This window comes from Lotus japonicus, chromosome 2 (genome assembly GCF_012489685.1).
Source record: "Lotus japonicus ecotype B-129 chromosome 2, LjGifu_v1.2".
Taxonomy (NCBI): Eukaryota; Viridiplantae; Streptophyta; class Magnoliopsida; order Fabales; family Fabaceae; genus Lotus; species Lotus japonicus.
The window spans coordinates 55,746,986-55,758,914 of NC_080042.1; the positions used below are offsets into that span (position 1 = coordinate 55,746,986).

The 11,929-nt window shown below is 41.3% G+C and overlaps 2 protein-coding genes across 2 annotated transcripts; both read right to left on the minus strand.

Annotated features, from left to right (window-relative positions):
* Positions 1–3,793: 3,793 nt before the first annotated feature.
* On the minus strand, positions 3,794–5,127 carry LOC130736670 (protein MAIN-LIKE 1-like). Its single transcript, XM_057588473.1, has 4 exons — positions 4,675–5,127; positions 4,469–4,582; positions 4,076–4,372; positions 3,794–3,988 (listed from the first exon to the last, which is right to left on the minus strand). Exons 1-4 carry the CDS (start codon positions 5,125–5,127, stop codon positions 3,794–3,796), a joined length of 1,059 nt encoding a protein of 352 aa, XP_057444456.1.
* Positions 5,128–5,133: 6 nt separating this feature from the next.
* Positions 5,134–5,586, minus strand: LOC130736671 (uncharacterized). Its single transcript, XM_057588474.1, has one exon. It carries the CDS (start codon positions 5,584–5,586, stop codon positions 5,134–5,136), a length of 453 nt encoding a protein of 150 aa, XP_057444457.1.
* Positions 5,587–11,929: the final 6,343 nt, after the last annotated feature.

Here is an 11,929-nt window from a genome sequence, read left to right on the forward strand (position 1 = left end):
AAAATTCCAACAATGCCCTTAGTAAAAAAACATAAAAAGGTAATATTTAATTTTTACTTCCCACACACCATCTCCTTCTTCCTCCTCACCCTCCTCTTAATCCTCCACTCCTCCACTCCTCCACTCCCAAGCTCTTTTGGGTGATCTCAAGTCAAGAATAGAAGCTTACCCATGTAAGTTTTTACCTTTTTCCGAGCTTTTTTTCAGCTTTTTTTAGCTTCCATCGCGATTTCGCGACTTTCTAACGTAACTGGTTAGTCCCGCCCTTAAAACTGCGGTAATGAAACAAATTACACGCTCCCGTTAACATACGTGCGGACGTGTTAAATTTATACCTTCCGCTAACTTGTTAGCGGAAGTGAAAAAAACTTAGTCATTTCAATCGTCTTAAGGTCTGGTACTGCTACTACCTAAATAAAATTGATTTTCCCGTTAACATACGTGCGGAAAGTGATATGTTGGAATAATAGGTTCGCCAGTTAAACTGCGGAAGGCAAATATGTGCTGCCGCATATTAAAGTGCGGACAGAGCAAAGATTTTTAGATTGATTGAGCTTATTTTGTTGATTGCAGCATAATGATACCTGAGGAAGTAAATAGGCCCAATATGGAGATTGTGCCTTCTGTGGATCTTACAAAAGCTTTCACCACTAGCCAAGTAAGTTTTGTTCAATTTAACAAGTTATACACTATGTGTAGGTCATGCGATGTATACTTAATTGAGTTTTTAAATGTTGTAGGCTTTTGAATCCTCCAAAGCTCTTGTTAATTGGGCCAAAGCTGTAGGTAAAGAGCATGGCTATGTTATTATTATTCAGAAGTCGGACTATGGATCTGACAAAAGGAGGGTCGTGATGACACTAGGATGTGAGCGTGGCGGCAAATATAAACCATCCACATCGGTGTTAAAGCGAAAGCGGACTGGAACTAAGAAGTGTAATTGTCCATTCAGGCTAAGGGCAAGGCGTAGTAATAAAGATAAAATGTGGACGGTGCTTGTGCATAGTGGGATCCATAATCATGACACTGCTGAGGTTTTGCAGGGTCACTCATATGTTGGCTTTCTAAATCCAGAGGAAAAGGCGATGGTGGGAGAAATGATTGAAGAAAGGGTCAAGGCCAGTGATATTTTGATTGCTATAAGGAAACACAACCCAACCAACTTGACTAGAATTAAACAGATTTACAATGAGAAGCAAGCATACAACAGGTTGAAGAGGGGATCGTTGACCGAGATGCAACACTTGATGAAGTTGTTGGAAGAACACAAATACGCACATTGGTCTAGGGTGCAGGATGGTACTGATGTGGTCAGATCTTTGTTTTGGGCACACCTTGATTCCATTCACTTGTTCAATGAGTTTCCTCATGTTGTGATTCTGGATAGTACATACAAGACCAATAGGTACAGGATCCCTTTACTTGAGATGGTGGGGGTTACGTCGACAAATTTGACATACTCAATTGCTTTTGCGTACATGGAGAATGAGAAAAAGGATGAGGTTGTTTGGGCTGTGAATAGATTAAAAGACTTGATCATTAATGAGGACAATCTGCCGAAGGTCTTTGTTACAGACAAAGACCAAGTTTTGATGGAAGCATTGGAAACTGTTTTTCCCGCAGCTCGCTGTCTTCTATGTCAGTTTCATGTACTTAAGAGTGTAACTGGCGAGATGAAGAAACTTGTGAAAGACATTGAGACGCGTGAAGACATTACTGATAGATGGAATCGGTTGATGTATGCTGCCAACGAGGTTGAGTATGATAAAGCTGTGGGTGCTATGTCGAATACCGGTGAGCTCTGGACTTACATTGAGACTAACTGGTTGCCTTTGAGAAGCAAGTTTGTGAAGTTTGAGATTGATACTTGTATGCACATGGGGTGCACGACAACAAACAGGTAATTTGTTGCTATCCTTCACTTTTTTTACTTCAACTGTAAAATTTTTGGCAAAATGTTTTCTGTTTTTTTGATTTCATGTTTATACCATGCGCAGAGTTGAGGGGGCACACTCAAAGCTGAAGAAACTATTGTCCGACAGTAAGGGTGACTTGGTCATTGCGTGGACTGCGATGAACAAGCTTATTATCATGCAGCATGACAAGATAAAGGAGTCCTTCCAGCTCAGCATATTTGTCACAGAGCATTCTGTGAATGACCCGTTCTATAAGCATTTGCGCGGGTTTGTATCTAGAGCCGCATTGCACATTATTGTTAAAGAGAAGACCTCAAATTGGCATGATTGGGGTTGGTGGTATATACTGTGAGTGTGTACTTAGGAGAACCCATGGACTACCATGTGCTTGTGAGCTCATGAAGTTTGAATCTGTCCCATTACTTGCAATTCATCCACATTGGAGGAAATTGACTTGGGATTCTTCGGACCGTGACATGGATCCAACATTGGGTTTGAGTTTTGAGTCTGAATTTGACAAATTACGAACCAAGTTCGAGGAGTCTTCACACGGAGTTAGAATGTCGATCATTGAGAGCCTTAGAATGATTACTTATCCAGAAACGACTTCTATGTGCGCTCCAACAAAGAAGAAAACAAGGGGTAGGCCATCCAATGCCGACCACAGCTCACTTGTGGGCATACAACTGTCACCCGGAAGCAAAAAAATGGGAAGAGCCTTACAAAGAGCGCATTGAAGAATACGCGGCTTATCTGAAACAAAAAAATGGAGGATGTAGTGATATTATTGACCTTAGTGATGATTAATTATGTTGGATCATTAAGTTGTTTTGTAATGAATTGCTTGTAATTTATATGCGTGTAATGGATGATTACTTTGAACTTTATAACTGTCTCATTAAATAGCTTGTGATGCCTCTGGATTGTTATAACTGACAGGAAATCAGTTTGTGCATGCCTCTGAAATAACTGCCATTAATTTTCACCCTGTCCGCACTTATAACTGCGGTAGGTCATGAGGCATCTGTAAGAGGTTACTGTAAGCCTCATTAATAGCACCAATTTCCCGTGGTTATAACTGCGGATGTGTTATAATTTTGAACCTATCCGCACTTATAACTGCGGTAGGTTATGAGCCCTGTGTAAGAACCTGTAAGCCTCTTTAATAGCACCAATTTCCCGTGGTTATAACTGCGGATGTGTATAATTTTGAACCTGTCCGCACTTATAACTGCGGTAGGTCATGAGCCCTGTGTAAGGTTACTGTAAGCCTCTTTGATAACACCAATTTCCCGTGGTTATAACTGCGGATGTGTATAATTTTGAACCTGTCCGCACTTATAACTGCGGTAGGTCATGAGCCCTGTGTAAGAGGTTACTGTAAGCCTCTTTGATAGCACCAATTTCTCGTGGTTATAACTGCGGATGTGTATAATTTTGAACCTGTCCGCACTTATAACTGCGGTAGGTCATGAGCCCTGTGTAAGAGGTTACTGTAAGCCTCTTTAATAGCACCAATTTCCCGTGGTTATAACTGCGGATGTGTTTATATTTTCAACCTGTCCGCAGTTATAAGTGAGGAAGGTGATTTCTTGGCAGAAAACTTTTGGCCACTTATAACATGAATGTATCTCGCTATATTTCTAACCATAACATTTGGTTCATATAACATGAATGTATGATGCTAAACAAATTATCCAACAAAACATAACAAAAGATCTGAAATTATCCAACAAACACATAGTTGCATTATCCAACTAAACATAACAAAAGATCCGAAATTATCCAACAAAACACATAACAAAAGATCTGAAATTAAACAACATTAAACAACATTATCCAACAAAATAAATATAAAAGTACAAAGGTCCCTAAATCTAACGCCCAAAATTTGAAGGCCCAGCTCCCGAGTCCCGTCCCCTAATCTTTCTTCCCCTCCCGTGCACTGCTCCCTCGATGATGGTATGCATATTGTGCATCGCATCCCACATCAGTGAACCCGGCGGGGGCGATCCATCTGTCGTCGGATCAACCGCAATGCCAGAGTACAACGCAAGCTCCGCAAACTGGCTCTGAAATGACAATATATAAGGTCAATAGACACATAGGCATACACATAATCGTAATGTAAGCCACATAGCGAAAACAAGTGTCAGTACCTCTAGAAATGCGAAGCGGTCGCCTTTGTACTCATCTGGGACCATGTAAGGGTGTGAGACCTTGATATACCAAGGAGTGTATTCGCCAGTGGTCTGAAAAGGGAAAGCAGCTTCTTCTGACAGATGGCAAATGTGATCATTCCAGTGCGCAAATCGACGATCACACTCCCGGCACGTAACTGACGATGGTGGGGGATCTGGCACATACTGGATCCGGCCAAACTGCCTGATGACTCGATCTGGGAGGTATGGGAATATCATCCCGGCATGCCTGATAAATCCCCTATACAAGGCAACCTGAGGGAAGGGCCAGTGAGCATAGTGCTCTACATAAGGTCTCCAAATCACAGAACTGGCCGGAAACGTATCCAGGTTCATCCTCTTCTACGCAACCTCAGTAGTCCCTCGAAGCGCCTCCCAAGTTAGTGCAACGGGCCTGTCTGGCGTGTAGGCAGGGTTGTCCCTGCGCTTAAACAAGGATCCGGGGAAGTGGGCAAACACCCATGACTGCAAAAGAGAAAATGCCAAAGTATGATGCTAATTATTTAAAAACAATGACAACAAACGTTTTAACAATAATTACAAAGAAATAACAATACCTGCAGAAGAGATAAATAACCAGCAACAGACTTAGTACCGTTCCTGCTGGCCTCCCCGAGCTGACCATAAAAGTAAGCCAAAGTGGTAGCTCCCCAGTTCCACCTTGATGCATTCTCAACATCTTCAAACAGAGACAAATACACAGCACCAATATATGTGTTGCTCTTGTCACAGAAAAGGGTCATGCCAATCAACCGCAACATGTAAGCTCGGCATGCAGGAACTTCATTGTTGGCCGCTACGTGTTTCTCCACAATAGCTTGGAGAAAGCTAAAGCGAAGAGATGGACCCCTACAAGCATCAAACTCCTCCATCACAAGCTCAATGTCCACATCAAGTAACTGAGCAACCGCAGGAGCCGCCTCTTCCCTAGTCGGGTTACCAAAGGAGAAGAACTCACCCTCTACAGGCAAGTGGAGTAATGCTGAGACATCTTCAAGTGTGATCGTCATTTCCCCCTAGGATAAGTGGAAAGATGACGTCTCAGGATGCCATCGCTCAACAAAAGCAGAAATAATGCTCTGGTCAACACTCGGGCTTGTGCATTTCATCACCCACCGCAAACCTGCATCATGCACCGCACCCCTTATGTACCGAGCATGATGGACTACAGGATGACACATCCTCCCATGATTATAGGTCTTGAGCACACCTCTAGTCTCATAATTTGGCCGCTTGTATGACCTCCATATGTCACGAGCTATATGTTCGCCATACTTAGTCAACAAGCAAAGGTCAAACAGACCTCCCTCATACCACAACCTGTTCTCATCGTCCTCATCACCAGACTCCTCCTCATACTCCGCCTCAAGGTCAGCACCGACATCCTCCTCAGCCTCCTCTTCACCACTAGTCTCCTCCTCACCACTAGTCTCCTCCGCCTCAGTGTCACCATCCTGCTGATCAGCCATAATCTCATCATTCTGCTGATCCTGTACAGCAGGCTCTTGTTCAGCATTCCTACCCCTTCCTCTACCCCTTCCTCTATTAGCCTCTTCTGACCGTTTGCGGTTAGAAGCATAAGTGGAGCTACGATCCCGTGGAGCAGTAGGTTCAGTAGAAGGACCAACAACACGGGCAGTTTTCCTAGGAGGCCTGAAAATTAAAAATACAAAAATTTATACTCATACACAACAATTTATTAACATAAACAACCGTTTATTAACATAAACAACAGTTTGCTAACATAAAAAATAATTTATAAACATTCAGAGAAAATTCAGAGAGAATTAAAAAAAAATTGACAGGCTAACCGCACTTAAACATGCGGTAGGCATAAAAAATTTGACAGGCGAACCGCACTTAAACATGCGGTAGGCATAAAACCTGTCCGCGGTTTAGAGTGCGGGAAAGTCACGACACATCCTCCCATGGCAGAATCAAATCGAGGGACTGAATTTTGACACAAAATACAACCTAAGCCTCGAAAATTTGTAAGAAATAACTTACATTGTTGTTCTTCTTGTGGGTTATGGGTTGTTGTTGTATTTTGTGGGTTTCTCCTTCTTGACTTGGTCTCCTTCTTCCTCTTCTACTTCAACTTCTTCTTCTTACTGGTTGTCCTCCTTTCTCTTCCTCTTCTTGACTTGGTTGTGGGTTAATGTGGGTTTGTGAGGATTGAAACTTTTGAAATTGGGTGGGAGAGGAAGATGGTTGTTGGTAAATCCGCAAGTGTACGAATCCACCCGGTTTTAAATATCGAACCACAGAGATTGTGAGTGAATAAATTCAGTTTAAGCTTTGAGTTCGAAGGTTGGTTTTATTGAATAAGAGATATGTTGAAGTAGTAATAAGGAAAAAGGAAAATAAAAAGACAATTCAGAAAATAACATGCTTTGGGTTCTTGTTCAACTAGTCAATTTAAGCACATCATTCTATGCACATGTTCTCATGGATCTCTCCTTGATGATATAGCCTAGGCCTGTCCACCGGTCGGGTTCGGTCGGATTCGGGCCCAAAAAGCTCCACCGACCGAACCCGCATGAGACAAAACTGGGCCCATAACCGACCTTGGGTTGTGTCGGTTTGTGTCGGTTTCGGGTTGGTCAGGTAACGGGCGGGTCGGGCGGGTTCCACCGGGTTTGCAGAGAACATCAGAACAGAAAGATGAAGAGCATGGAACCCTAATTTGAGTAATTTCATTCAATTTCATCAAACAAATTAACCAAGAACAACATACTATGTCAGATCAGATCTGGAGATACCATTACCAACTTACCATGAAGTCAAGAACAAGTTTTTTCCATTGCTTTTCTCATGCGAAAGAGAATGTTCACTTCATCCTTGCGATTTCACATCAGAATCGATGGCAATGAAGATGAGCAAACTCTTTCGAATCAGAGAAGCATGGAGGTTTGAGATGTGTGAAGGAAAAAGCCATGCACTGTGGTGGTGGAGTGGAGTGGCTAGGGTTTGACTTTTGAGATGTGTGAGGACTGAGGAGATTCTGAGATGGGTGATGGAGATGTCGAAGTGGCGACGAAAAGGAGGAGGAGAAGGGTGGTGGCGGCGCAGTGGATGGCGACGTAGAGGATGAGGAGAAGGAAAAAGGGTGGTGGCGGTGCAGACTGCAGAGGATGAGGTCATGAGGATTGAGGAGAAGTTTGAGAGCGGAGCAAAGGATGAGGGGAACTGGACTACTGGAGAAGGGTGGTGGCAGCGAGAAGCTAGGGTTTGGAGAGAAGAAGAAGATGAGAAGGGTGGTGGCGGCGGCGAGAACTAGGGATTAGGGAAGAAGAAGAAGAAGAAGTGAGGAGTGAAAGAGAGAGGAGCCGAGCCAGGTTAATAGGGTTTGGGTTTGGGGCTTTGAGGTTTGGGCATGGGCCGGCTGAATTTTTTTTTTTATATTGGGTTCGTCGGTTCGGTCGGACTGGGCTCCAAACCGTAATCGACCGAACCAAACCAACCGGAGCCGGTTTTTTTCCATCCTCAACCCGCCACCCGACCCGCCCGAACCGAGGAGGCCTTTTTTTGTAGCGGGCCGGTCGGGTTCGGTCGGTTCAAAAACTTCTGGACAGGCCTAATATAGCCTAGTTACTCACTTATTGATTCCTCACATAAGCAATTCTCTCATACTAAAAGCTAAGCCCAATTCCTTGTGTACTTAGTCATTTATATGAGGTTTTAGATCATGCAATTTCAGGCCATCAAACCCCAACCCTTCCTCTATTCCTAGTAGCAAGTATAGAAGGGGTAATCCCAAATCGGTTCCCTAATCTATAACAAACTTCCGTTCTGATTATAGAATAGCAAAAAGCAAGCATGCATACAAGCTTAGATTGAAATTCAGAAAATGGGATTCAAGGGAAGAAGAAGAACATGTGGGAAAGAACTTAAGATTATAACTCAAATATAAAAAGTCTTACAAAGAAATCCAAAGCAAAAGAAGAGAGATTAGCCAAGCATGGCAAGAGCCATGCTTGGCTAAAAACCTGAATTACAAGCTTAGAAGCCCTCTCACACTCTCCTAGATGCTCCTCTACCTCTGAGTTTATGTAAAAATGAAAGTAGTATCAAAGATTACAAAAGAAAATGACTAAAATCCTATTTATAGGCAAAATAAACGAGGCTGGGCTGTTCTGGGTGCTCAGGCGCCAATTCAGAGCGCCTGAGCGCCAATTGCATGTTGAAAAACATGCCTCTGGACCTAATTGGCGCCTAGGCGCCCATTCACAGCGCCTAGGCGCTTAAGCTCGCCTGAAAAGGACTTTTTGGCTTCTGAAACTCCTCTTTTCAATCCTCTTTAAGTTCTTCATCAATTCCATGCTTCTTGGCCTTCTTTCTCCTTCAGTTTCTGCTCTCCAAACCTAACCAACAAGTCAAGGAAGATTCTAGAAGCTCCAAGAGCTCATTAGCACAAGAGGTCCTTCATAAAACACACAAAACCATGCAAGTCCTAAACTTTACTTAAAATGCAAGAAAACTACCTATAAAACTACTAAATTACCAAAACAAAATAAAGACTAAAGAAAAGAATAAAAATGCATGAGAATGCATGAAACACTACATGAGACACAAGAAAAAGACTCAAAACCTACAAGGAAAAACCCTAAAAACATCATATAAACTCGGGTCATCACACCACTACACTCAACGACAGCTCGCCCTCGAGCGTCACTAAGATTAGCTTGCCATCAAGCACAAAGAATTACTCCCAACACACATGCCAAAAGAGGGATACTATTTTAGAAAACCGGGGGATCAAGTGAATGTAGTTAGTTCCAAGAGAAAAATTCAAAATCAACTTCATGCTACTCTTAGATAAAGAAGAATTAGAGTCCACTATGAGAAGCATTTAGAGCTAACATCCTAGCATGAGACAATTGTTTAGTGCACTGAGCACACAAGCAAGTTCATAGGTTCTGAGAATCATTTCCTCAAGAGCAACTAAAGTTGACAATGCATTATTGAATGAGACTTCAAAAGGGTTATGATGTTGGCTAGGTAAAGCACAAAGTAGGTGGTCCCTAAGGAAGACTAAGGCTGCACAAAATTTGAGTGTGGTCCTTCATGAAAACCGGAGCTTAAAGCAAATGATACTTAGCACACAAGTCTCTCAACCCCCTTTTGTTTCAGAATTTTTTCTTTTTTTTTGGAACTCCACCCATTCCATGGAGTTCATTTTTTTTCTTTTGACCTTTTTTTTGGAACTCCATCCAGCCATGGAGTTCATCTTTTGAATTTTTTGAATTTTTTTCTTTGGGGCAAGAGACAATTGCATTTTCTATAAACTAGCTCCATTAAGAGTTAAGAACCACAACTCCCCATTTTTACAACCAAACAACCAGCCCAAATAACAAAGGTAACAAAGAAATCTCCATAAGGCTCAAAAGGGTCAACTAGGGACAAAGATATTATAAAACAATTTCTGAAGTACAAGAAAACCTACCAGTCTCAAGAATGCAAGTCTCCTAAAGCTACACTCAAGGAGGCATAAAATGAAACACAGAACCAAGAAGTGCAAGTGAGTCAGGATCCTCCAGGGAAATTATATAGTGAAGGGTCAAAGATGGACCATTGTGGACTCACATCAACTCTATCCTCAAGACAACACTTAGAAGACCGAAGTCTCGTCCTCTCTTTCCCAAACATACAATCACTCCCCAAAAGAAAGCACAAAGTATCCACTTAAAAACATTTTCAAAACCAGCATCATGTGAGTGGGCAAGACTTGGGAACATGTCATTTGAGTAAAGGGTAAAAAGACCAAGGTATGAAAGACTCTATAAAAACAAAATGCATGATAAAAAAGTTAAACAAAATCTATAAAAGAAAAATATGCTAAAAATGCATGGACTAAAATTCAGAGTAAGAAAAGAACCTCCTTCAAAGTGATTGAGTGCCTCCAAGCGTGTATCCTTTTTATTTCCTGAAAAAAAAACAGAAGAAACAAAACGTAAAACAGAAAAAAAAAAACATGGGTTGTCTCCCATTCAGCCCTAAGTTCAAGTCTTAGGTAGACTAAACTTCAAACTCGTAACTCAAACCAAAAATCACAAACAATCCCCGGCAACGGCGCCAAAAACTTGTTGGTAAATCCGCAAGTGTACGAATCCACCCGGTTCTAAATATCGAACCACAGGGATTGTGAGTGAATAAATTCAGTTTAAGCTTTGAGTTCGAAGGTTGGTTTTATTGAATAAGAGATATGTTGAAGTAGTAATAAGGAAAATGGAAAATAAAAAGACAATTCAGAAAATAACATGCTTTGAGTTCTTGTTCAACTAGTCAATTTAAGCACATCATTCTATGCACATGTTCTCATGGATCTCTCCTTGATGATATAACCTAGTTACTCACTTATTGATTCCTCACATAAGCAATTCTCTCATACTAAAAGCTAAGCCCAATTCCTTGTGTACTTAGTCATTTATATGAGGTTTTAGATCATGCAATTTCAGGCCATCAAACCCCAACCCTTCCTCTATTCCTAGTAGCAAGTATAGAAGGGGTAATCCCAAATCGGTTCCCTGATCTATAACAAACTTCCGTTCTGATTATAGAATAGCAAAAAGCAAGCATGCATACAAGCTTAGATTGAAATTCAGAAAATGGGATTCAAGGGAAGAAGAAGAACATGTGGGAAAGAACTTAAGATTATAACTCAAATATAAAAAGTCTTACAAAGAAATCCAAAGCAAAAGAAGAGAGATTAGCCAAGCATGGCAAGAGCTAAAAACCTGAATTACAAGCTTAGAAGCCCTCTCACACTCTCCTAGATGCTCCTCTACCTCTGAGTTTATGTAAAAATGAAAGTAGTATCAAAGATTACAAAAGAAAATGACTAAAATCCTATTTATAGGCAAAATAAACGAGGCTGGGCTGTTCTAGGCGCTCAGGCTCCAATTCAGAGCGCCAATTGCATGTTGAAAAACATGCCTCTGGACCTAATTGGCGCCTAGGCGCCCATTCCCAGCGCCTAGGCGCTTAAGCTCGCATGAAAAGGACTTTTTGGCTTCTAAAACTCCTCTTTTCAATCCTCTTTAAGTTCTTCATCAATTCCATGCTTCTTGGCCTTCTTTCTCCTTCAGTTTCTGCTCTCCAAACCTAACCAACAAGTCAAGGAAGATTCTAGAAGCTCCAAGAGCTCATTAGCACAAGAGGTCCTTCATAAAACACACAAAACCATGCAAGTCATAAACTTTACTTAAAATGCAAGAAAACTACCTATAAAACTACTAAATTACCAAAACAAAATAAAGACTAAAGAAAAGAATAAAAATGCATGAGAATGCATGAAACACTACATGAGACACAAGAAAAAGACTCAAAACCTACAAGGAAAAACCCTAAAAACATCATATAAACTCGGGTCATCACACCACTACACTCAACATTATTGTTTTTTGTGACGAGAGTAGATGCAAGTTTCGTGTGAGATGTTGCTGTCACTGATAATCAACTCAATTTCTATCACTTTTGTTGTCGTGAGTATATTTGGCCACAAATTTGCTTTTGATCTGAGAGTCAAATAGTGTTGGGTGCTGAATCTCACTGCTTGATTGGAAAGTTACACAGTTTACACTTTGTTAACATGATTCATGGCAACTTAATTGGATTTTGCTTCATCTTTTATAATACTCTACAATTTATATATTATATGGATTTTGCTTTGACATTTTTGCTTCCCATTGTTCCCCTCATTCTCATTTTCTGACATGATTAGCATTTAGCTTCCTTATCATGAATGGTTTGGATTATTTAGACAAAAAAATTGTACTGGAGGAAACTGATAGCCAATACATACACCATTTG

What these genes read in the sequence shown, in the direction of transcription:
- LOC130736671 (XM_057588474.1), bottom strand. Translation starts at nt 5,586, where the DNA reads ATGGCTGATCAGCAGGATGGTGACACTGAGGCGGAGGAGACTAGTGGT.
- LOC130736670 (XM_057588473.1), bottom strand. Translation starts at nt 5,127, where the DNA reads ATGACGATCACACTTGAAGATGTCTCAGCATTACTCCACTTGCCTGTA. An exon ending in GTTATTTATCTCTTCTGCAG is followed by an intron (nt 4,583 to 4,674) that starts GTATTGTTATTT and finishes TCTCTTTTGCAG; the next exon opens with TCATGGGTGTTTGCCCACTT. An exon ending in ACCGCTTCGCATTTCTAGAG is followed by an intron (nt 3,989 to 4,075) that starts GTACTGACACTT and finishes TTGTCATTTCAG; the next exon opens with AGCCAGTTTGCGGAGCTTGC.